At 38.1% G+C, this 22,363-nt stretch overlaps 7 protein-coding genes across 7 annotated transcripts; 5 read left to right on the forward strand and 2 right to left on the reverse strand.

Moving 5' to 3' along the window:
- Window positions 1-19: 19 nt before the first annotated feature.
- FDP41_003919 (uncharacterized protein) lies at window positions 20-946 on the reverse strand (the record flags this gene model as incomplete). The annotated part of the gene is made up of 1 exon (XM_044707276.1): window positions 20-946. The coding sequence occupies one exon, from the start codon at window positions 944-946 to the stop codon at window positions 20-22; it is 927 nt and encodes a 308-aa protein (XP_044561979.1).
- Window positions 947-1,201: 255 nt separating this feature from the next.
- On the forward strand, window positions 1,202-2,590 carry FDP41_003920 (uncharacterized protein; the record flags this gene model as incomplete). The annotated part of the gene is made up of 1 exon (XM_044707278.1): window positions 1,202-2,590. The coding sequence occupies one exon, from the start codon at window positions 1,202-1,204 to the stop codon at window positions 2,588-2,590; it is 1,389 nt and encodes a 462-aa protein (XP_044561980.1).
- Window positions 2,591-2,646: 56 nt separating this feature from the next.
- On the reverse strand, window positions 2,647-3,570 carry FDP41_003921 (uncharacterized protein; the record flags this gene model as incomplete). The annotated part of the gene is made up of 1 exon (XM_044707279.1): window positions 2,647-3,570. One exon carries the CDS (start codon window positions 3,568-3,570, stop codon window positions 2,647-2,649), a length of 924 nt encoding a protein of 307 aa, XP_044561981.1.
- A 720-nt stretch (window positions 3,571-4,290) lies between these two features.
- On the forward strand, window positions 4,291-7,896 carry FDP41_003922 (uncharacterized protein; the record flags this gene model as incomplete). The annotated part of the gene is made up of 1 exon (XM_044707280.1): window positions 4,291-7,896. The coding sequence occupies one exon, from the start codon at window positions 4,291-4,293 to the stop codon at window positions 7,894-7,896; it is 3,606 nt and encodes a 1,201-aa protein (XP_044561982.1).
- A 336-nt stretch (window positions 7,897-8,232) lies between these two features.
- On the forward strand, window positions 8,233-9,240 carry FDP41_003923 (uncharacterized protein; the record flags this gene model as incomplete). Its single annotated transcript, XM_044707281.1, has 1 exon — window positions 8,233-9,240. One exon carries the CDS (start codon window positions 8,233-8,235, stop codon window positions 9,238-9,240), a length of 1,008 nt encoding a protein of 335 aa, XP_044561983.1.
- A 197-nt stretch (window positions 9,241-9,437) lies between these two features.
- On the forward strand, window positions 9,438-10,553 carry FDP41_003924 (uncharacterized protein; the record flags this gene model as incomplete). The annotated part of the gene is made up of 1 exon (XM_044707282.1): window positions 9,438-10,553. The coding sequence occupies one exon, from the start codon at window positions 9,438-9,440 to the stop codon at window positions 10,551-10,553; it is 1,116 nt and encodes a 371-aa protein (XP_044561984.1).
- A 616-nt stretch (window positions 10,554-11,169) lies between these two features.
- Window positions 11,170-22,256, forward strand: FDP41_003925 (uncharacterized protein; the record flags this gene model as incomplete). The annotated part of the gene is made up of 5 exons (XM_044707283.1): window positions 11,170-11,241; window positions 11,419-11,446; window positions 11,594-20,242; window positions 20,299-20,529; window positions 20,593-22,256. The coding sequence occupies 5 exons, from the start codon at window positions 11,170-11,172 to the stop codon at window positions 22,254-22,256; spliced, it is 10,644 nt and encodes a 3,547-aa protein (XP_044561985.1).
- Between the last annotated feature and the right edge of the window lie 107 nt (window positions 22,257-22,363).

The following is a 22,363-nucleotide window of genomic DNA, read 5'->3' on the forward strand; positions in this document are numbered from 1 at the left end:
AAAAGACAAATGAATGTGTTTATTCGCGATTACTGTTATTGTTGTGTTCCTTCTCATTAGGAATTGTATTAAATCCTATTCTCTCTGAAAATCTTGACGATATCAGAGTCTCAAATTTAGGGTATAATTTCGAACCATTGGGGTTCTTCATTTCCCTAAATAAAGTGGTAAATCTTTCTGGAGCGATTTTGTGGTAAACTGGCATTACCCAATCTCTCATCCAAGTGTTATTTTCAAGCGGTGTGAATGGATCAAAACGTCCAATATAGATTGAATTTGCAAGTGCAAGTGAAGCACCAACAAGGCCTCCTCGCGCAACCTTTGCAAAAGGAGCTGGAGCTACATAGAGCAAACCAGTAAGCATACCTGCAAACGCAGCATTTACAGGAGAGTTCTTCATTTCATCATATTCATCCACACCTTTTTCTTCTTTCTCATTATCAGTTCCAGAAACATTAAAACTAGTGAGTTGTGCAATGTTTTTAGTGGCTTCCTTCTCTTCACGAGCCTTCTTTTCTTCTTCACTTTCAGTCTTCTTTCCAAAGTAAAACATTCCGATATCCGTCAAGTAGTAAAATATCAAACCAGCAGCAACACTATTCGCTAACTTTACGCTTCTGATACCTGCCTGATTGAGAATAGAATTAATACGAATCTTGACTGAGCCTCCTTGTCCATATCTGATACCTCTATAAGCTCCATGCAGTGCTCCTATTCCCAAACATCCGATGTAGGCTCTTCCAATATTGCCCATCGACTGCTCCAAAATACGATTGCTGCCTTCCTCTTCAATTTCCAAATATTCTGGAGGAGGTGTATTTTGATCGAATTGATAGCTAGTAGGTGTGTGTTGAGTGGTGTATTGACGAAGATTTCTAATAAAGTCCACTCCACTTTTTGGTTGTTGTTGTTGCTGTTGTTGTTGGTCCGATGATGATGAAGACATTTTTTGTTGTTTGTTCTCTTATTCAATCAATTTTTGAAAGAAATTCTCTTTCATTCTTTGCAGCATCATAGAATGGAATTGAGTTCTTGGATGAGTAATGCCATCACCAAAGAGGTTCAATATTACATGACTCTGTACAGAATCATTCATGCCTTTCCAATACCTCCTCCGATTGTTGTTGTGCTTCTGAGTTAATACCGTCTTATCAAAGATTTTCTCTGTCTGATAGGCAAACAATAAAATAACGTTTAAAAAATGTTTCAAAACCACATCACTCCTCCCTCGTCATCATCGGTAGGAGTGCATCAAGCACCACCACCCCATCACCAACTAATGAACGATCCACTCAACTCTACATCCATGTTGAACAATAATAATAACACCAATAATAATATTCATACTCTTCCTACAAATCCAGGAGGTATTGTCGTCCCTGTTCCTACTAGGCATTCCGCATATCAAACTCCTCTTCAACCAACCACTCCAAAGAATCCAGGTTCTGCATCATCCAATGTAGTTTTAACCACTCCTGTGGAATCTTCTACTGCTAACACTCCTCCTTTTAATAATCAAGTTCATGGGGATGGAATGGTTGTCGGAGAGAGAGATCAACATGGAGATCATCATCATTTACAACAAAAGACACCTAATTTTCCATACTTTTCATCATCGGCCTCTGTTCAACATGTTTTGACAACAGACAACAATCCCCAACAACCTCCTTATTCGAGTGGAGTTCTAACAGCAGCTATTGTGCAACCACCACAAACATCATATGGTGTAAATAATCCAACAACTTTAGGAGGTGAGCCTGTCACAAACAATGCCCCACCTGTTTTAGAAAAAACGACATCGACATCAGACTCCCAATTTGTATTTTCTTGTAAGCATTGCAGAACGATATTTATTGACAGCAATGCTCTAGTTTATCATAGCGATGAGAATGAAATTCTAAGCTTTTGTAGTATCTACAAAGTTGATGTTCGAGAAAATGTACAAATTGCTCCACCTGATAGATTTGATGCGGGAAGCAATTATTACCCATTATTTTGCCGTCATTGTCAGTCCTGTGTTGGAAGAAAATATATAATGAGCGACAAAAGCCCAATTGTTGACATTTTACATTTTTACACACTAGATTTTCATTGTTTATCTGTTTACGAATTATGGTCAGCAGATTCAGAAAAGACCCCAGGAGAAGAAGGAAACATTACTGAGCCTGCAGCTCTATTTAAAGAATTACCTACTCTAAAGTCAATTAATGATGAAATTGGATTCATTCATTCATCTCTGTTAGGTCTAAAAGAAAAAGACGACAAAATTTTTTCGAGAATAGATGCTCTTGAAACGAATACGCAAATAATTCCTCAACTCAAACAAAAAATTGAAGAGCTCGAAAAGACTTTAAATACAATCAAAGAAACTCAAACCAAGCTTACTCACAAACACAGACAACTTGGTCATGAAGTAGTTCACATCAAGAAGGAGACAGGTGTCGTTCCATTGTATGATTTACAGCCAACTAATTCCCCTAAAATTATTACAACAAATGAAGCAAACATTGAAAACAACAAAAAGCGAACTAGTATAGGAGGAACATCCAGTAATCTTCCTGAAAGTTTATCTAAAAAGAAGAAAAACTAAGACAACTCTAAAGAAGGAAATATTTAATTATGAAAAAACAAATTCTTAAATTACTCTTAATTATCACTGTTTGTGCTATTTTCTGATATTTCTATGATTTGCTTCGTAATGCAGTTTTCAGCTTTGTTAAAAATTAACAATGCTACATAAGCATTGTTTTCATTTTGGGGTCCAATCATTGGGTGGTTTCGTCTCTTGAAATTGGCAGGTCTGAATTTGTAGTTTTGTGAATGATCTTTTCCATGATACAATTTAATCTCTGTCGAACACGTATTTGATGATTTTTGGATGACAGGTATTGAAATTGTTGAAATTGGATGCCACAGTTGACCGTGCAAGCGTAAGGATTGATTTGTTGGGTCGTACTTGTAAGGAAGTAATGCTTTGCCAGATGCAACTGGTAAATAAACAATTTGTTCGTTCTGAATGGTTGTAACTGATTCTTTGTTATTGACTTCAGCTTTGCTTTCGGTGATCGTTTCCATTTCATTTTGTGTCAATCTTTCGCAAGCTAGCAATTGTTGAAACTCGTTTAAAATATTATTTGCATTGTTTGTAAAAATTAATCCAACTTGGCCAAATAAATATGATTTCAATTGTCTTAAAGAATCTTTAACAATACTTTCTAGCTCATTATTTGTTGGGTGATCTTGTTCTAAAAGAATATCTATTGATTTTTGTAATACACTATTTTTCGTACCAATCATGAATTCATACTCGAGTATGGAGTTAGCAGCATTTCGTTCCTTGCTCACAGTTTCCAATTTTGATTTTAATTTTTTCATCATTTCAAAATTTAAAGCATGATGACCATCTTCGCAATGAACCACTATTATGAAATTGAAGGAGTGAAACCATTTTAAAAAATTTTGAACATCTATTTTCTTATCTAATGTTCTCATTTCCTTTGTACATTCACAATGATGTGTCGTGGAGAGTTTGCTTGGAATGACTCGGAGTGAAAGAAGCTGTTGGCGCATGTTTTGAATTTTTTTTAATTTCCTTTTTTTCGTCTTAAAAGATCAAGCAAGCCTTATTCTCGAATTGGATAGGATCATCATCATATAATATTTTCATATCCTTCCTGCATCTCCAGTTTTTAAAACTTTCAAAGAACTGTTATTTGACAAGTACAGTCGTGCAAAACTGCTTCAACAAGTACTTTTACGTCTGATATTGTATTATCTTCTTTACAAAAAATGTGAACACCCTAAACTTTGTGAACCTTACTTTTTTTGTACTTGCATGACTTGTCATGGAGTGCGTTCGAGTGCAAACACATCACAACAATTGTTTCTTTGAGAGAACGATCATAGGCGATCTTTCTTTTGTTAAAAAAACACTCAAACACCTCTTCCCTATCACTCACACAAAAGTCTCACACGAAAGTGAACTCTTCGGTCATGCATCGTTTGTATCTTCACTGTTTTTAATACATCCAAATACCATTCCATCCCATGCATCAATCCACACACGACAACTGCTGTACAATAGAAGCAATCCTCTTCAGGAATTTCTTCAAAAAACCAAATCATCCACATCATCATCCTTTAAAGCAACAACAATTACAACAACTTCTCAACAAAATTCTTCTGTTGCTTGTCCTTTCTCTTCTTTTGGTGCATTGTTTGTTCACTCTGAATGTTGCTTTACAATTCTTCAACATAAAAGTTTTTTCCTTGTCTTCTGTTCCCAAATGGATGCAATCCAACCACACGAATAACACCACCATCATCAACTCCTCTTCTTCTTTTATATTTGTTCAAGCTCAAACCTCTACCTATCGTTTCACCTCTGAATTTACAAGAAACATTCTTCTCACAGTCAATGAATCGATCTCTGGGTCTTCTCAACAAGATGTTCATTCTCTCTTCGATCATTCATCTGAATTACAATTAGATCTAGAACAAAACTCTACTCAACCAAACTCTACCATTTCTATCACAACAACAATTTGTTTTGCATCGATTGACTATGACCATCAAAAGAATACCTTGTCATGGAAATTCATCTTTGATGAACCATTGGTCGAGTGGACCTCTAATCAGATTTCCTTATTTTCCAATTATTATTATTTTCGACTCATTCACTCCAATTTGTTAAACACTCGTTTTTCGAGTGAATTATTCCTTCCCAATCTTGGACAAGATCTTTTACGAGAATATCCTGTCTCGACTCTTCAAAATAAGAATGGAATGGATTTAAATTATGACAAGATGATTTTCCATTTGAATGGATCATCCATCAACAAGTCATATTTCAATATTTCCAAATATTTGGACATTCCAGAATTGTTTGAAAATGAATATTATATTCAATGGTTCACTTTGCGATTCAATCGTTCTCAAATTTTGAACCAACTTGAAAGGGCATATTCCAACAACAGGACTGAAATGCAACAAAACGAAATGTATTTACTGTTAACATCCATTCATCCAAGTCCAAAGAATGTGAAATTCTCCTTTTCCTCATTGATGACATTTAACAGTTCCATTCAAGTTCTTTCACTTGTCACCTCCAACATTCCTCTCATCAATACATGTGGTACGAAATCTCCTGTAGTTGCATTTGCTTGGAATTCATGGCGTTTGTGGTTTGTGTTGGGAATGGCCCTTTTAATGCTCATTGTGTTAGTAAGTTCCATCTGGAGACCTTATTTTGTGGTCCTTTTGACTCTAGTGATCTTCCAATTGGCAGGTATTCTCAGTTTAAATGATGCATTGAGTGGGTTTTCCAATTCGGGCACTCTTATTGTGGCTCTTTTATTTCCAATTGTGAAACCATTGAGTGAAAATTCACTCGTGTTGAAATTTTCAGGACTTTTATTTGGAAGTCCCATTCGATTCAAAACAAACAACAAAAAGAACGCCTTTCTCAATCATCTCTCACTCGTGCTTCCCACATTGAGAATTGGTCTCGTCTTTACTTTATTCAGTGCCTTTGTTTCGAACACACCTGTTGTTGCCACTGGAATTCCACTCATTTTGGAATGGGCCAAACAACATCGACTTGCATCTTCAAAATTCCTCATGACTCTCTTATATACCACGGTTGGAGGTGGTTTATTGACCTATATTGGAACTTCAGCAAGCATTGTTGCGAATGGTATTTATACTCAATTTGGTTATTCTTCATTGACCTTTTATGAATTTATTTATGTGGGATCTATATTGGCTTGTTTTACCATTATTTATTGCTCTTTGTATGTGTTATGGATCTCTCCTAAAGAAGGTGTGAAACCAAAACTCAACACTTCAACCTTGTCTTCCATCATTGGGTTTTCAGACCTGTCCACAAAAAAGGCAATTCCAAAAGTAAGAGAACGTTCTGAACTGTTTGTGTCCTTGGTGAAAATGTCTCACTTAGAATCTCAACCCAAACGTTCCAAAGCGTATCGATTATTTACCACCATGAATGGATCCTCTAAGGAAAAGATTCTTCAAAAATTAGAATTAGGAAAACACTTTGATCTTGAAGCCATTCTGAGAGAAGAATTGAGAACAAAAGAAGAAATTGGAGAAACATCATCCATACCTTCAACATCATCCTATCGAGTGGATGAGTCTCCTCAAGTTTCTGATCCATCCAAGGATAAGGCCAACAATACCTTTGAGACTCATTCCACCACAATTGAACCTACTTGTGATTCTGTTTGCTCCCAAAATGATTTATCTAAAATCCCTCCAAAGGAAGAACATTCACAGCAAGAAAGAGTTTCTGGCATCTCCTTCTTGAGACATATTTCACCTGTTCCTTTGAGTGAAATCGTTCAAAAGAATGACATTTTGATATTTAGAGGTCTTTCAGATTCCATCTTTAAATTACATTCCATGATGGTTGAATGTAAGGAGAAGGAGGAAACATTTCAAAAAACAGATCATGAAATTCATCAACAAGTGAGTGGAGATACTCGAGTGGGACTCTCTTCCAATCCTCAAGAATCTATAGATAGTACAGTTGTTCTGACCACCACTTCCAGGAATGGTGCATCTTCTTCTCATCCAGAACCACTCTTAATGCCATCCTCCAATAACCTTCCAACACAAATCTTAGAAGTCCCTTATTGCGAAGAAGGTAGAAACTCACAAAGTAGTAGTAACGGAAATTTAAATTCTTACCATTCGACCGATCTACTCATTGAATCTCCCACCACTCTCAGTGATTCTTCCTTCCATTCCCATCCCAATAACACTGTGACCAATCAACTCTATTTGAATCTCAAAAAGAAGAATGTGGTGGATGCTGGAGAGAAAAAACCTTCACTTGAAAGTCCACCTCAGCATCAGCACCACCCTTCGACCTCATCGACACTCAACACTCCAACGACTCCACGAAAGAGATTTAGTTTGAAATTTCATCGAGAACATCCATCGTCCGATGAAACTCACAAGGATGGTCTCAATGAATTGGAATTTTTCGAAGTCGTGGTCGGACCTTCGAATTCTTGTGTCGGTCAACTTTATGAAAGCTTCGAGAGGCGCTTTCAAGTCAAAGTTCTTGCCATTCGTCAACTCAATTCCTCGACCACTCTCATCTCTGATGAAAGGACGGTAAAGAATCCACAACCTGAAAAAACAACCATTTGGACCAAAACAGATCATGATTTAACTCTTCAAACTGTCTCTGTGGGTGATACCATACTCATTTTGGGAAAGACTCGATTCTATCGAATTCATCATGACTCCTCTCGAGATTTTTATGTCATTTCAAGAATGAGTCACGTGTCACCTTATCATGATCCTTTCAGTTCCAAAAAGGTCGTATGGACCATTCCATGCACTCACAAGACACTCAATTTATGGTGGTGGGAACATTGGATCTTTGTCTTCTTTCTTGCCATGATTTCTTGTGCAATTGCCGGATTTCCAATGGTTCAATGTACATTGGTGACTTTTTGTGTCATTATCTTGTTTGGACTCATTTCCCCAACCAAAGCTGTCGATTGTATTGAATGGAGATTAGTGGTCATGGTTGGAGCATCGTTTGGAATTGCCAATGCCATTACTCAGAGCGGAGTGGCAGAAGCCTTAACAGAATTTCTGAGATGGATGAATATGCCTCTTCTCTTACTTCCTGCATGTCTTGTTTTGATCACCTTGTGCATCACTTCGATTATTACTAATAATGCAGCAGTGGCAATTTGTTTGCCATTAGGATTAGCCGTAGCGAGAGCTTATGGTTTGAATCCGAGATGTATGGCCATGTGTGTAACCTATGCGGCTTCAAGTGTATTCGCAACACCTATTGGCTATCAAGCCAATATGCTCATCATGGTCCGGGAGGTTATACCTTTATGGATTATTTGAAGGCAGGATTACCCATTACATTCATGTATTGGGTGATTATTAGTGTTTGTGTGCCATTGATTTGGGGACTCACCACTCCAAACTTTTAAGAAAGCAACACAATGAATGTTCTCAATGAATATGACAACAATGGTGTCCTATATTTGAAACCGATTGAATTTCTTTGAAAGCATCAAGTGCTCCAACACTCTCTAGCACCATTCTCTTTAGGGGAACATTTTCACAAGCAAGAACTTTTTAGATTTCTTTTTTGGAGATACTGATTTCTTCTTTGGCTTGACAATTATTTTTTTTTTCAAGTAAGCTTTGTTTTGCATTTAATGTTTACAATAAAAAATGCTCGCAAGAGGCTCCTTGCTGACCGCTGTTCGCTCTTCATCATCACTGCTTAAAAATTGTTCTTCCATCATCAAGCTTGGAATGTCGGAACAAGCTTATCGGCAATTCAGTACTCACCAACAAGGATTCCAACTTTCTGCTGTTCCTTCTTCCTTGCAAGATGTTCTTTTTGAATTACCAAATGAAAAACATCCAAATGTGGCCGTTCTCTCATTCAATAGACAGCAACAAAGAAACGCTTTGGGCGTAAATATGGTGAACGAGTTGTTGTCTTGTTTGGATTTTGTAAAATTTAATCATACGGAACATCAAATTCGTTGTTTGATCATTAACAGTGCAGTGAAGGGAACATTTTGTGCAGGAGCAGACTTGAAAGAGAGATCACAAATGACTCAACAACAAACAAGTCAATTTGTGACTAAACTTCGTAATTTGATGAATGATGTGGAAAATTTACCAATTCCAACCATTGCAGCGATCAATGGATACTGCTTGGGAGGAGGAATGGAGCTGTCACTTGCATGTGATTTCAGAGTTGGCGTTCTTAACAAGGATGCTGAAAATTTATTGCCCTATTTTGGATTGGTAGAAACTTCTCTAGCCATTATTCCAGGAGCTGGAGGAACTGTCAGACTTCCAAGATTAATTGGTGTTAGCAAAGCTAAAGAATTGATTTACACTGCTAAAAAGATTAATGTGAAAGAAGCTTTTGAAAAATATGGAATTTTAAATGATGTTCTTGTGGTGGATAAAACAACAAGTGCCAACGAAGATTCATTACTGATTGATTATATTGTCGAACAATATGGTAAACCAATCTCTCAAAATGGACCAATTGCTGTCAAAATGGCCAAGCAAGCGATTCAACAGGGAATTCAATTAGATATTGCCAATGCCATGAAGACTGAGGAATTGTGTTATGCTCAAGTTATTCCAACCAAGGACAGAATTGAAGGATTGACAGCATTTAAGGACAAGCGTAAACCTAATTACAAGGGAGAATAAATTTATTCTCTGTGTGGGTGGTGGAATTATAACAACAGTAGTAGTTATATAATAATATCAATTCAATCACTTTGGACAAGATTTTCTCGCGACCAAAGATGAGAATTCAGTTTAAAAAAGGATTTGAGAATTTGGGTAATAGCTTTTTCTCAGCGCGGAATGGTTGCGATAGAGTGAATTCAGTCAATCAAAAGAAAATGAGTCATTATGAAACCACTCAAGCTTCTTCCTCCTCCTCCTCCTCATCCCTATCATCGACCAACCATCACTCCCTCACTCAATCACTTCAATTCATGCTTCCTCCAAAACCTCTCATTATTGATAAATTAAAAGATTGGATCCGAGAGGACATTCCTGCCTTTGATGTGAGTGCATCCATTGTCGGAGATTCTCGTCAACGTTCAACCATCTTTTACAAGATGAAGAAGAATAGCAATGGCAGTATGGATGGATCATCTCATAATTCTTCTGTCATTGTTTGTGGAATTCCAATTTTAACCATTCTATTTGAAGAATGTTTTTCCGAACTCTCTGTGAAATGGCTTGTCCAAGAAGGTGATAATTTGAATGATGAACATTTGGTGACACATTTAATGAACGAGTATGGCAAGACTCTCAAATATCCATCACAGAGTCAGTGTGAAAAAACTAAAATTCCAATTGCAGTCGTCGATGGTCCTGTCTATCAATTATTACAAGTCGAAAGATTATGCTTAAATATTTTGTCTCATCTCTCTGGTGTTGCCTCCATTTGCCGTCGAGTTCATGATTTACAAATGGAAGAAACTTGTGAAAAGAAAGGAGGCGGGAAATTTAGAGGTGAAATTGCTGCCACAAGAAAAACAACTCCTGGACTTCGACATTTTGAAAAGTATGCAGTGTTAGTGGGAGGATGTAAACCACATCGAATGGATCTTTCTCAAATGATCATGTTAAAAGATAATCATATTGATGCCTGTGGAGGTTCGATTGCGAATTGTGTGAAACGAGCAAAAATGTTATGTGGAATGAATACACAAAAAATTGAAGTGGAATGTCGATCATTGGAAGATGCGAGACAAGCAGCACTCGCTGGAGCTGATATTGTCATGTTAGATAATTTCAATGCCATTCAAGCTGAAGAGGCAGCTCGTGTCTTGATGAAGGAATTTCCAAATTTAGTCATTGAAGTGAGTGGTGGATTGAATCCAGAGACTGTTCTCGATTATTTGAAACATTGCGAACATGTTCATGTCTTGTCGATGGGTATTTTGACAGAGGGAGGTGGAGTGAAGGTTGATTTCTCAATGAAAATTACAGAAAAATTGGATTAATCTCATTCAACATGGACATGATACAATTTATCTGTAGTGCATCAAATGTTTGTTCTCATGTGAAGTGATGATGCGTGTGTGGCACGAAAGCTAAACTCAATCCGTAAAACTTGTTTGCAAAAAAATAGGATATTCGTATTGTATTCTTGAACATGTATGTCGAATGTGCTCGCACACAATAAAATTTCCAAATTTCAAACCCTCTCGGACTCGAGAATCTTGGGAATGGTTTTTATAAAACAAGACTCAACGACTAAAAAGGAGTATAAATTTGTGCTTTCAGCTGTTCTAGTTTGTATCTCTAATTGCTTGTTCCGTATTAGCAATCTTTTTCAGGCGCTATTCCCCTAATGTGGATGACAAGTCGTGACAGCTGTTCATTATATACACACTTCAAAAAAAAACAATACCACTCCGCAAACCTCTCTGTGCTTGAAAACAGGGGTGTTGTAGTAGTTGTAGATTCTAAGAGTTCATAATTCCACCCTCGCAATAGTTCATTCATATTTTCAAAGACCACACTCGAGAACTCTTATCTCTCAACAATTGAGAGAAAAGACCATCATTCATCTGAGATTTGAGGTTCATCATTTCTTCTTCAACAAGACATTTTTGAATGCCAGAACAAATTACTTTTAGCTCAACCACTGTGGGTAGAAGTACCCTTGGTGTCAATCTTTCCTTGTTGGTAAGTAGTATGGACAGAATGGTTGTGATACTACAAACTGTTGTATATATTTTGGTCATACAACCCATGTCATTCACATAATGTGATGTCATCAACGACACATCGACGACAACTTTATGATGAACCTCAAATACAATGTTCGATGCACATTCAATGTATTTCCATCACTTTCTATAGAAAGGAGGAACCATCACTCAAACGATAGGTATGTTGTGAACGCACACATGTGTGAATAGTTTTCATTCATCGTCATGCATGAACATCAAAAAACCATCGATGGTTAAATACAAAAACTATCCTATGAATTTCAAAAAACCAATCCTCTCTCTCTCGATGAGAACTCCTTCAACAGTTGGAGGTATTATTTCTACCATGGTGGTCACCTCTGTCGTTGTTACCATTATCATGGTCACCGTCTCTGCTGGTGTTTCAGGTCCAACTGCTAAGGATGATTATGCACAGGTCTATAAACGTCGTCCTTTCACTATTTATCCCTTATTAAATGATGTTGATCCTAAGAGTTTGAATTTAACATTGGTCAACATCACACAACCTCTTCATGGTTCAGCTGTCATGACAGGAGGTGGAAAAGTTGTCTATACCTCCAGTGGATACTATTCTGGTAATGACACATTTACCTATTATGTCACAAATGGTTATGTGGTTGCATCTGCTCAGGTGAATATTGAGATTTTGAATCGTCCACCCGAGTTGATTGATTTAAAATATACAGTCAGTAAGAATTCCATGAAGAATGCATTCGATGTCTTCCGTTATATTTCTGATTCGGGTGCCACCATTTCTGATCCAGATGGCGATGAATTGATTGTTTCTGCTGTTGGTGCTCCTCAAGTGAATGGTTCTTCCATCGCTTTTGATTCTCTCTATGTGTATTATTCTCCTCCAAAAGGGTTTAACAGTGAAGACAGTTTCAAATATTCTGTTTTTGATGGAAATGTCACTTCCACTGCGACTATTTTCATTACCGTAGCCAATGATGCTCCCGTGTGTGTTCCTGACTATTATGTCGTTCCAAAGAATGACAAGACCATTATCAACCTTTTAGCCAACGATTATGACATAAACAAGGATGACATTACCATTTACTCTGCAGGAGCTGGATCCATTGGTACCTTAATTCTTTCAGAGGATAAGAAAAACATTACTTACATTCCACCACCACAAGTTCAACCACAAACTGACTCTTGGGAATATCAAAACTTTGATGGATCACTTACTGGTAATAGTTTTGTGTTTATTAAGATTGTGAATACTCCTCCTCAAGGTGGAGATCGTGTGTTCCATGTTCCAAAGAATTCAACAAACAACATGCTAGACCTTACTTATTTGGATTCTGACATGTTGGATACCGTCTATGTTTCCTTGTTGACCAAGCCAACAAGAGGTACATTCCAACTTGTCGAATACTCTGTCATGAGTCAAGTCAACTATGTGACCAATGACTTTTATCCTGTCAAAGTCAATACTTACAAACTTGTTTACACCCCAGAGAGTGGAAATATCTATTCTGAAAGTTTTCAAATTAAGATTTCTGATACAATTGATTTTGTAACCGCTAAGATTACCATTAATGTCACACCTGTTCCACCAATTGCTAACAATGACACTGCTCTCTGTTCAAAGAATTCCAACATCACTGTCAATGTGATCGCTAATGACTATAGTGCAGCTGGTGATATTTTGAAACTCACTTTCACATCTCTTACTAGTCTTTATGGAGGTGAAATTCGGAAAGTTGATGACAATCATGTCATTTACATTCCAGCACATGATTTCACTGGAACTGATTTCGCTCCATATTATGTTTCCAATACTAATCGAGATGGCTCTACAGATGGTATTTTCCAAACCACTGGTTATTTAATTGTTTCAGTTTCAAATTCACCACCGATTGCAAAGGATGATGTTGTGACTGTTTCTAAGGGATGGATTGGAAGTTTCAATTTAATTGCCAACGATCTTGATCCAAACAATGATGTTATCAAGTACAACGATGCCACTGTGAGTTCTCAAGGTGTTACTGTTGGAATTTCCTCATCGAGCTCTGTTGTCACTTATCAAGCTTTGAATCAAACCTACACAGATTCTTTCACATATTCCATTTCTGACTCTGAAGGTGCTGTTTCCAACTATGCCAAAGTTACTGTCAATGTTGTGAATGATGCTCCTGTTGCCGTTGCTGATGTGGCCACAGTCGCTTGGAATCGAAGTGTTGCCATTGAAGTGTTGAATAATGATCAAGACATTAATCCTGGTGATTATAACAATCTTGTGATCAAGACATTGTCCATTCCATCTCAAGGAACAGTTTCAAGTTTCCAAGGTGGTAAAAAGGTTCTTTACACCCCTCCCAATGGTTTCACAGGAGAAGCGACATTCACTTACACTGTAACAGACGGCATTGATGTTTCTAATGCTGCAACGGTTCGAGTAATAGTTGCGAATCATGCACCAAAAGCTACTTCTGATGTTGCCTCTGTTCATTGGCTTGACAATGTGGTCGTCTTACCAGTTCTCGCCAATGACGGTGACGATGATGGAGATGCTCTTCACATTGAGTCGTTCACACAACCTTCAAAGGGTATTGTTACTCGTGTTCAACTAGCTGATGGAAGTGATGCTCTTTCCTACACAAGTGTGTCCTTTAATAATTTCACAGGAAATGATACATTTACGTATGTTGTGAGTGATTATGGAAAGACTGCAACTGGAGTTGTGACCATTCAAGTCACTGATAAAGCTCCAATTGCTGTAGATGATACTTTTACCCTTCACTGGAGATCATCCAATGTCGAACTAGATGTCTTGCAGAATGATTCGGATGAAAATAATGATCCACTTTCCATTTTGAGCATTTTTACTCCAAATAATTTTAAGGGTACTGTCACCAAGAATTCACAAAGCAACAAATTGATCTTCTCTCCAACATTTGAATCATTAGGAACACAACAAATTTCTTACACCTGTACCGATCGAGTTCTATCCAGTCCATCCGCTCAAGTGACATTAGTGACCACAAATAAGGATGCTCCAAAGAATCGAGTGATCACTCAATCGGTTCACTGGTCAACTCAACATTCAGGTACACAAATCAACATTTATGATGTTCCTCAACCAATTGACACTGATGGAGATTCTCTTCAATTGCTTTCGACACCTTTTGTTTCTCCACAACATGGTATTGTTGTCATCTCGAATGGTAATTCGACCACAGTGCCAAATGTCATTTATAAGCAAAATAATAACTTTTTAGGTTCTGATTCATTCAACTTGACTCTAACCGACGGTGCTCAAACTGCTCAAATACAAGTGGTCATGAATGTGTATGACAATGCTCCAACGGCTTCAAACTATTATGAGCAAAAACACTTTGATGCTGTGGCATCAGGTTATTCAAGAGATGTCATTGCGTTGTGCAATGCTCTTGACATGGACAGGGAAGATGTTGTTTCAATTTCACAAGCTTCCATTTCCAATGGTGGATCCATTTCTCGATCTGGATATTCAATCACTTTCACTCCAACCACAGGTTTCACAGGAAATGCAACCATCACCATTGTTTTCACCGATGGATTGCTCACCACTACATGCACTTGGACCATTTATGTTCAGAATGTTGCTCCAGTTGCTACTGCATTCACCACAACCATTCATTGGACGACCACTAGTACGAACATTAATGTTTTGGCAAATATCACGGATAGTGACAATGATGTCATTGATTTTAGAATTGTTTCAATGGCCAACAGTTATGGAACTCCAAGTGTGAGCACAGTCGCTGGAGTCAAACAAGTGACATGGACCTTACCTTCTCCTGCTATTCTTGGAACATCCTCTTTCACTATTGAATACACCGATGGATGGATTGCAAAGAATCAAAGCTTTGGTATTTACATTCAAAATGCTGTTCCAGTAGCAACTGCCAAGTCCATCAGCACACCTTGGTCCTCCTATTCGACAGGTGTGACCATTGATGTCTTGTCTGGTTGCACTGACAGTGATGCTGATTCATTATCTCTTGCTTCCAATTCATTCTCTACTCCTTCACTAGGTACAGTCTCTGTTAGCTCAGGAAAAGCTCTTTACACTCCAACTCAGGGCCGTGTTGGACTTGACAGTTTCCAATATACCATCACTGATGGAATTTCAAATGCCACACAAACGGTGACCATTAATGTGACGAACCATCGACCCGTTGCTGTTGCAGATTCTGTTTCTGTGCACTGGTCGACCTCGTCTATTGACATTCCAGTATTGAATAATGATGTGGATAGCGATGGAGATGCACTTTCAGTGAGTTCCTTTACACAACCTTCACAAGGAAATTGTTCAATTGTAAGCAATCAACAAGTGAGATATACCTTGGCATCGACACCAACAAAGGGTACCAAAACATTTACCTACAAGGTCAACGATGGTGCTCAAGATTCTTTTAACTCTGCCACAGTTTCTGTCCTAATTACGAACCTGAACGTTCCAATAATTTCAAATCAAAATAAGACTGTTCATTGGAGAGCTGCTTCTTCTGGAGTCTCTTATACGGTTTACAATACTCCAACCGATAGTGATGGAGATTCACTTACTCTGACAGTTCAATCTGGTCCTTGTTCATTGGTGACTTCTGGATCGATCCAACTTGTTCAATACCAACATGTATCCTTTGAAGGAACTGAAGATTGTTATGTCAAACTTTCGGATGGATTAGATTCTGACATTAAAAAATTGACCACAATGTCCTATGACAATGCTCCTGTTGCTTCTCCAGTGACAGTTCAATATTATGGAGCAAATATTCAGAGTGGTATCTTGATTGATGTCTTGTCACTTGCAACCGATAGTGACGTTGAGGATATTCCTTACCTGACGATCACACAAACCAGCGCATCCACACTTTATGGTCCAGGTGTTGCCACTATTCAGTCTGGAAAGATTAAATATTTCCCTACACCTAGCTCTGTAACAAGTATAGGCACTGATACATTCCAATACGTCATTAGTGATGGTTTCAAGTCATCCACTGCTACTGTCACTGTTCAAATTAAGAGCACTGTTCCAAAAGATACTGAACAATTTTATAATATTCATTGGAGAGCATGTTTTAGTGGAATTGTATTAGATCCTTTGTCGAAGATTAACTCCACAGATGCACTTACCCTCGATTCTACGTTAATTTCTTCTCCAGACATGCATGGATCTGTAGTCGTTTCATCCGATGGAAAGAACATTACTTACACTCCAGCTTACAAATTCACAGGCGTTGAAACTTTCACACTGAGATACACTTCTAGTTCAGGATCATCCAGTATTAATGTGACATGTACTGTCTATGACACAACCCCAACAGCCAGCGCTGTCACAGCAACCACACACTGGAAGACAACTTTTGTCACAAGTCTTGCTTCCTCTATTTCAGATTCAGATACTGAAGATTCTGCTTATTTGCAAACCTACACAGGTGTTCAACCTTCACAAGGAACTTTTTCCATTAGTAATAATGTCGCTACTTATGTTCCATCTTCAACGATTGGTAGTATTTCAATGACCTATGTTTGTAGTGATGGACTGAAAAATACTTCTGCAATCCTAACTGTCACAACCACCAACACTCCTCCAACAGCTGCTGTCAAAAGTTACAGTGTATTATGGAGATCCTTTAGAGATGGATTTGACTTGGATGTATTGAATTTAAGTCCTGCTGATTCTGACGCAAATGGAGATGCAATTCGTGTGAAGAGTATCTCATCTCAAACTACTGTTGGAAGTGTGACTGTTCGATCAGGATCTTCAACCAACGTGACCATTCAAGCACCAAGTGTTGTGTTCACAGGATCTCTTTCATTCTCTTATGTGGTCACGGATGATGCTTCGAACGGTGACGTTTCCAACACTGTCAACCTTCAAGTGTATAATAATGCTCCAATTGCCACAGATGACACCTATTCCGTTCATTGGAACACTGCCTCACTAGTATTAGATGTCTTAGCAAATGACAATGATCCTAACGGAGATTCATTAACGATAACTTCCGTTTATGGATCTCTTGCTTCAATTGCTCCAATTATAGCAAACAACAAGATCACCTACTACCCAAGAACTGCTCCATTGGGCCAAGATGTGTTTTATTATGTCATTTCTGATGGTGTGACAACAACAAGTGCCAAGATTACAGTCACAGTGACAAATACTCGACCAACCACACAAAATCTCTCATTCAATGGATTATGGTCTGCTGCTGTCAATGGAATTGTTTTTGCCGTTGTTGGTAACTCTTCTGATGCAAATTCAGATTCACTTTCCCTCTCTTCCTATTCATCAATTTCATCAAGTCAAGGTACTTTAACTACAGTGGATGGAGGAAGATCTATTTTATATACACCAAAGACAGGATTTGTGGGTAGTGTTTCGACCATTTCCTTTGTCATTAGTGACAGTAGAGAAACAGTCACAGGAACCATTTCCATCACCATTAACAATAATGCTCCAACTGCTAACACTTCTGCAGCATTTACTTATCATTGGAGAACAGTCATGTCACCAACATCCATTTCCTTAGGTTCAAAATTGAGTGATGTTGATTCAGATACAGTTACTATTACTGCCATTACCAAGGTCAATCAAGGAACTGTGACGTTGGGTTCAAATAATGCCGTTTCATACAAACTTTCTTCAGCATGGAAGGGTACTGATACTTTCACAGTCTCTTTCACCGATGGATGGACCACATCGAGTGCCACATTTACTGTTGTTGTCACCAACTCTGTACCAGTTTCTTATAATATCGATATGAACTCACACTTCTCAAATGCTTACACCTTGTCAATTCCAGTCGTGAGTCGAAGTGACGCATTGAAACCAACAGATTCAGATTCTGTAGATGGTAATTATTTGGTAATTTCAAGCTATACTTTGCCATCACTTGGTACCTTAACTCTCTCTAGTGATAAGAAGTCCTTTACTTTTAACAATCCAAGTGGAAATCTTGCTCCACAAACCTTTACCTATGTCGTTAGTGATGGATTTGAAACTTCAACAATTAGCACCATTACCATTAATCTCCAAAATGTGGCTCCAACTTGTAGTGACATGTCCTACACTTATTTGTGGTCTAATGTTCAAAATGGATTTTTAATTAACTTACTCTATGGTGCCAATGATGCGGATGGTGATTCTCTTTCTGTTTCCTCCTTTTCACAACCCTCCATGGGAACTGTTGCTTCATTCAATGCCACCACTGTGAAATATACTCCACCTGCAAACACTGTGGGAACTACGAGTTTCCAATTCAAGATTACTGACATTGCTCAAACCATTACTCAAACGGTTTCGATTTCTCTCACCAATACTGCGCCTGTGGCTGTTGCTGACTCTTATTCCAACAATTGGAGATCCAAGAGCTTAACTCTTTCTGTATTACAAAACGATTATGATCCTGATAACAACAATATTTATATTGCTAGTGTCGATTCAGTGTCATCTTCTCGAAGTGCCTCACTTTCCATTAGCTCTGACAAGAGATCCATTATTTATGTAGATTCTTCATCGACGACTGGATCAGGCAGTGATTCATTCAAATATACAATCTCTGATGGTGTTGCCACTTCTTCAGCAGCGACTGTTTCATTGACATTTACCAATACTGCTCCAAGTGCAACATCTCTATCGACCTCAATGAAATGGAATGAAGTCAAGAGCTTTTCCCAAATGTTACAGACTCAATGTTCAGATCCTGATGGAGATCCACTGAGCTTTGTTGGTGTTATTCAAGGAAGTTTGGGTACAATTACCGTCACGGATAGTACAGTTGGTTCCTTCTCCTACAGACCTTCAACATCCATGTCTTACACAGTTCGACCTTCTGATGGTAGTGCTTACACTGCAACCGATACGATCAAATATGGTTGTACAGATAATTCACTCACCACCTATGGAACAATCTCAATTCAAATTAGAAACACGCCACCTCAGGGATCCTCCAGAACGGCCAATGTGACAAGAAATTACTCAAATCCAACAGTTATCTTAACGAATTTATTAAGCGGTGTTACTGATACCGATGGTGACAGTGTGACAGTTTCTTCCGTTGCTCTTCTTCCTAATCAAGATTCAGGATCATCCATTGTGTTGATAAGTGGAACAGATGGTTCTGCAAAATTCACTTATTCCAATTCATTCATTGGTGCACAACAATTCTATGTCTACATTACAGATGGTCAGCTCACTTCTTCATATATTTATACAGTCAATATCACAGGAAGTGCTTTGAGTTGCGTCGATTATTACATTACTGCTTCCAAGAATGATGCATCCATCCAATTTGAAGACAATCTCAGATTGAATTTGGTGAAACTTTCTGGAAGTGAACCAGCAACTGTTACTGTTTCTTCCACAAGTACCCTGAATGGTATTGGAACCATTTCTAAGGATTCTTCAACCAACAAGTTGACCTATTATCCAACAGCTACTCGATCTTGCATGAACAATAATTGTTATGCCACTTATTCCTATTCAAATTCTGCTGGTCAAACTGTTACATGTAAAATTTATGTCAATCAGGCCAATCAAGCACCTGTTGCTCCTTCCTATAATTATGTGTACTCTGTGAGAAGAGATAGTAACACGATTCAAATTATGGATTATTTGTCACTTTCCAATGCCGGTGATCCAGATACAGCTGATACTCTCTCATTGACAAGCATTTTGAGCACAGGTTCATGCACAAGTGGCGTCATGCAATCAATTCGTGTCGTTTCCAATAAGATTAACTTCCAAAGACAAATTTCTTTCGTGGGATCTAGTTGTTGGTTTACTGTAGGTGTCATGGATAGCGATCCAGTGAATCCAATGACTGTCACAGTTAATGTGTCCATCACTCCAACTGCTCTTCCACCAATGAGCGTCAACGACTTTGTGTCCACCAGATATAACACCTATATTGACATTCCTGTTTCTAGTATTATGAGTAATGACTATGATTCTTTAGGTAAGCTTTTTTCATTCACTCGAGTCGAATCTAATCATATTCTTTCATAATTTCAGGTGGTACTTTCTCTTTCAATGGAATTGATTCATGTCCCTCTGGAAATTGTGTCATCCTCAATCCAAGCGATTCTGCCAACTCTAGAATTATTCGTGTTTCTCCAAGGACAGGTAGTTGTGACGCTCAAACATTTGTTTATAGAATTAAATCGGATCAAGATCAAACCACATCATCGGCTATTGTCACCGTTCAGTATACTTCATGTCAATGTTATTTGAATATGGATATTAGTAAGTAGATGAGAATGTAACCGTGTCGTAACATGTTAACTTTCACTTGTAATAATTTAACAGTTTTCTTGTTGGATGGAAGTGGATCCATTTCTGATGCGAACTGGTTGAATATGAAACAGTTCATGTCCAATATCACTGCTGGTTTTGGCTCTAACATTTCACCAACAGGTACTAATATTGGTATTATTCAATTTGCTTCAACAGTGGCTACCCACTTGCAATTATCATCTGGTACAAGTAAAGATATTGTACTCAATACCATCAGTGGTTGTGCTCAGCTCAAATCTGGAACTGCCAGCAATCTCGGTATTAATGAAGCAGTGAAAATGTTATACAATCAAGGAAGAAGAGAAGTCACCAATAAGATTATCATCCATGTGACTGATGGTGAAAGCAATGAACCTTGTTCATGCTCAACATGTGACTCATCTACTTATGGATACATAACGAACAAATTACTTTATGGAAATGTGACCACCACTTATTGTAAATCACCTCGATTCCCTGGTATGTCCTGTTCTCAATGCAACTGGGGAAGCGCAACAAGTAGATGTAATCCTTGTGCTGAAGCAACTGTGCGATCTTCTGATATTAATTCATGGAGTCCTGGCAATTCATATGGAAATCCTGAAATTGCACGATTTGGATCTGCTTTGTGGAATTGGAGACAATTAGCAATTGGAATTGGAAGTGGTTTATCCTCAGGTTTTGGTCAATTACAAATTCAAAGAATGAACTATGACTACTACAATCAAATTACTGTGAATTGGAATAGTTTGGGAAGTGTGTATCAAACAGTGGTCGATAATGCATGTAATACGGTCGAATTGTCACAAACCAAGACACTTGTTCCACTCAGTACTTCTGGCTATTCAGTGACCTATCTCGGAAAGACCACTTCAATTATTAAGAATATCTTGAACACAAATTGGGTTCGATCGAATTTCACCTACCAAGTGGCTGTTGCTTCCAATGCAGCAAGTGGTGTTGAAAAATTCACTCTTCAATTGGCATCAGGATACAATCAAGACGCTTTCTATAATTACTCTCCATACTTCCCAGTGTATCTTGGTACTGATCCAATTAGTGGTTATAAGGGTTTCACATGGGAGTCTCTTCCTAAAACGTTTACCATTGCTACTGGAAAGAGTGGAATTTATTCATTAATGGTTGAAGGTGATGTCAGTGAAGGAACCATTCCGTTCGCAGTTTCAGGAGGTTCACAATATGCAGTGGGAAGTATTCGAGGACCTTCGAGTGTCATTACTCCCTATGATCCTCAACCTCCAACCTATGTGGAACAGTTTTGGTATAGAAATCAGACATGCAGTGCCACTTTGGGTCGTTGTTATGTGTACACTCGTTTCAGCACAGCATACAGTCCATCCGTGTTGAATACCTTGTGTAAATATTGGGATTCTTCTGCCTCATTGGCCATGATTCAAACTGCCGCTGAAAAGACCATTATTATGAATTTACTTCCAAAGAATGAGTCCTTCAGTTTCTTCCTTGGAAATAATTATGATTCTTCCAGTAAGACTTATTCATGGTCGGATGGATCTTCCGTGTCGAGTTATACCGATTGGCAAACCAATTATCCAACCAGTGGAGTTCCTCAAATTGCTGCTTCCTATGTGTACACATCTCCAAGTAACAAGTGGTGGATTACTGTTGCAAGCTCACAAACTTATAAGGATGTTGTGTGCTATGCTCCTTTTGTTTGAGCCAATCTAGTGATAGATTCATTCAATTATTAAATACGAATAATAATTCATTCAATACAAATTAATTCATATGTAGTTGAAGGAATTCATGTCAATATGCATTAAAG

The sequence above is a fragment of the Naegleria fowleri genome, assembly GCF_008403515.1.
Source record: "Naegleria fowleri strain ATCC 30894 chromosome Unknown tig35, whole genome shotgun sequence".
In the NCBI taxonomy this organism is placed as follows: domain Eukaryota; phylum Heterolobosea; class Eutetramitea; order Acrasida; family Naegleriidae; genus Naegleria; species Naegleria fowleri.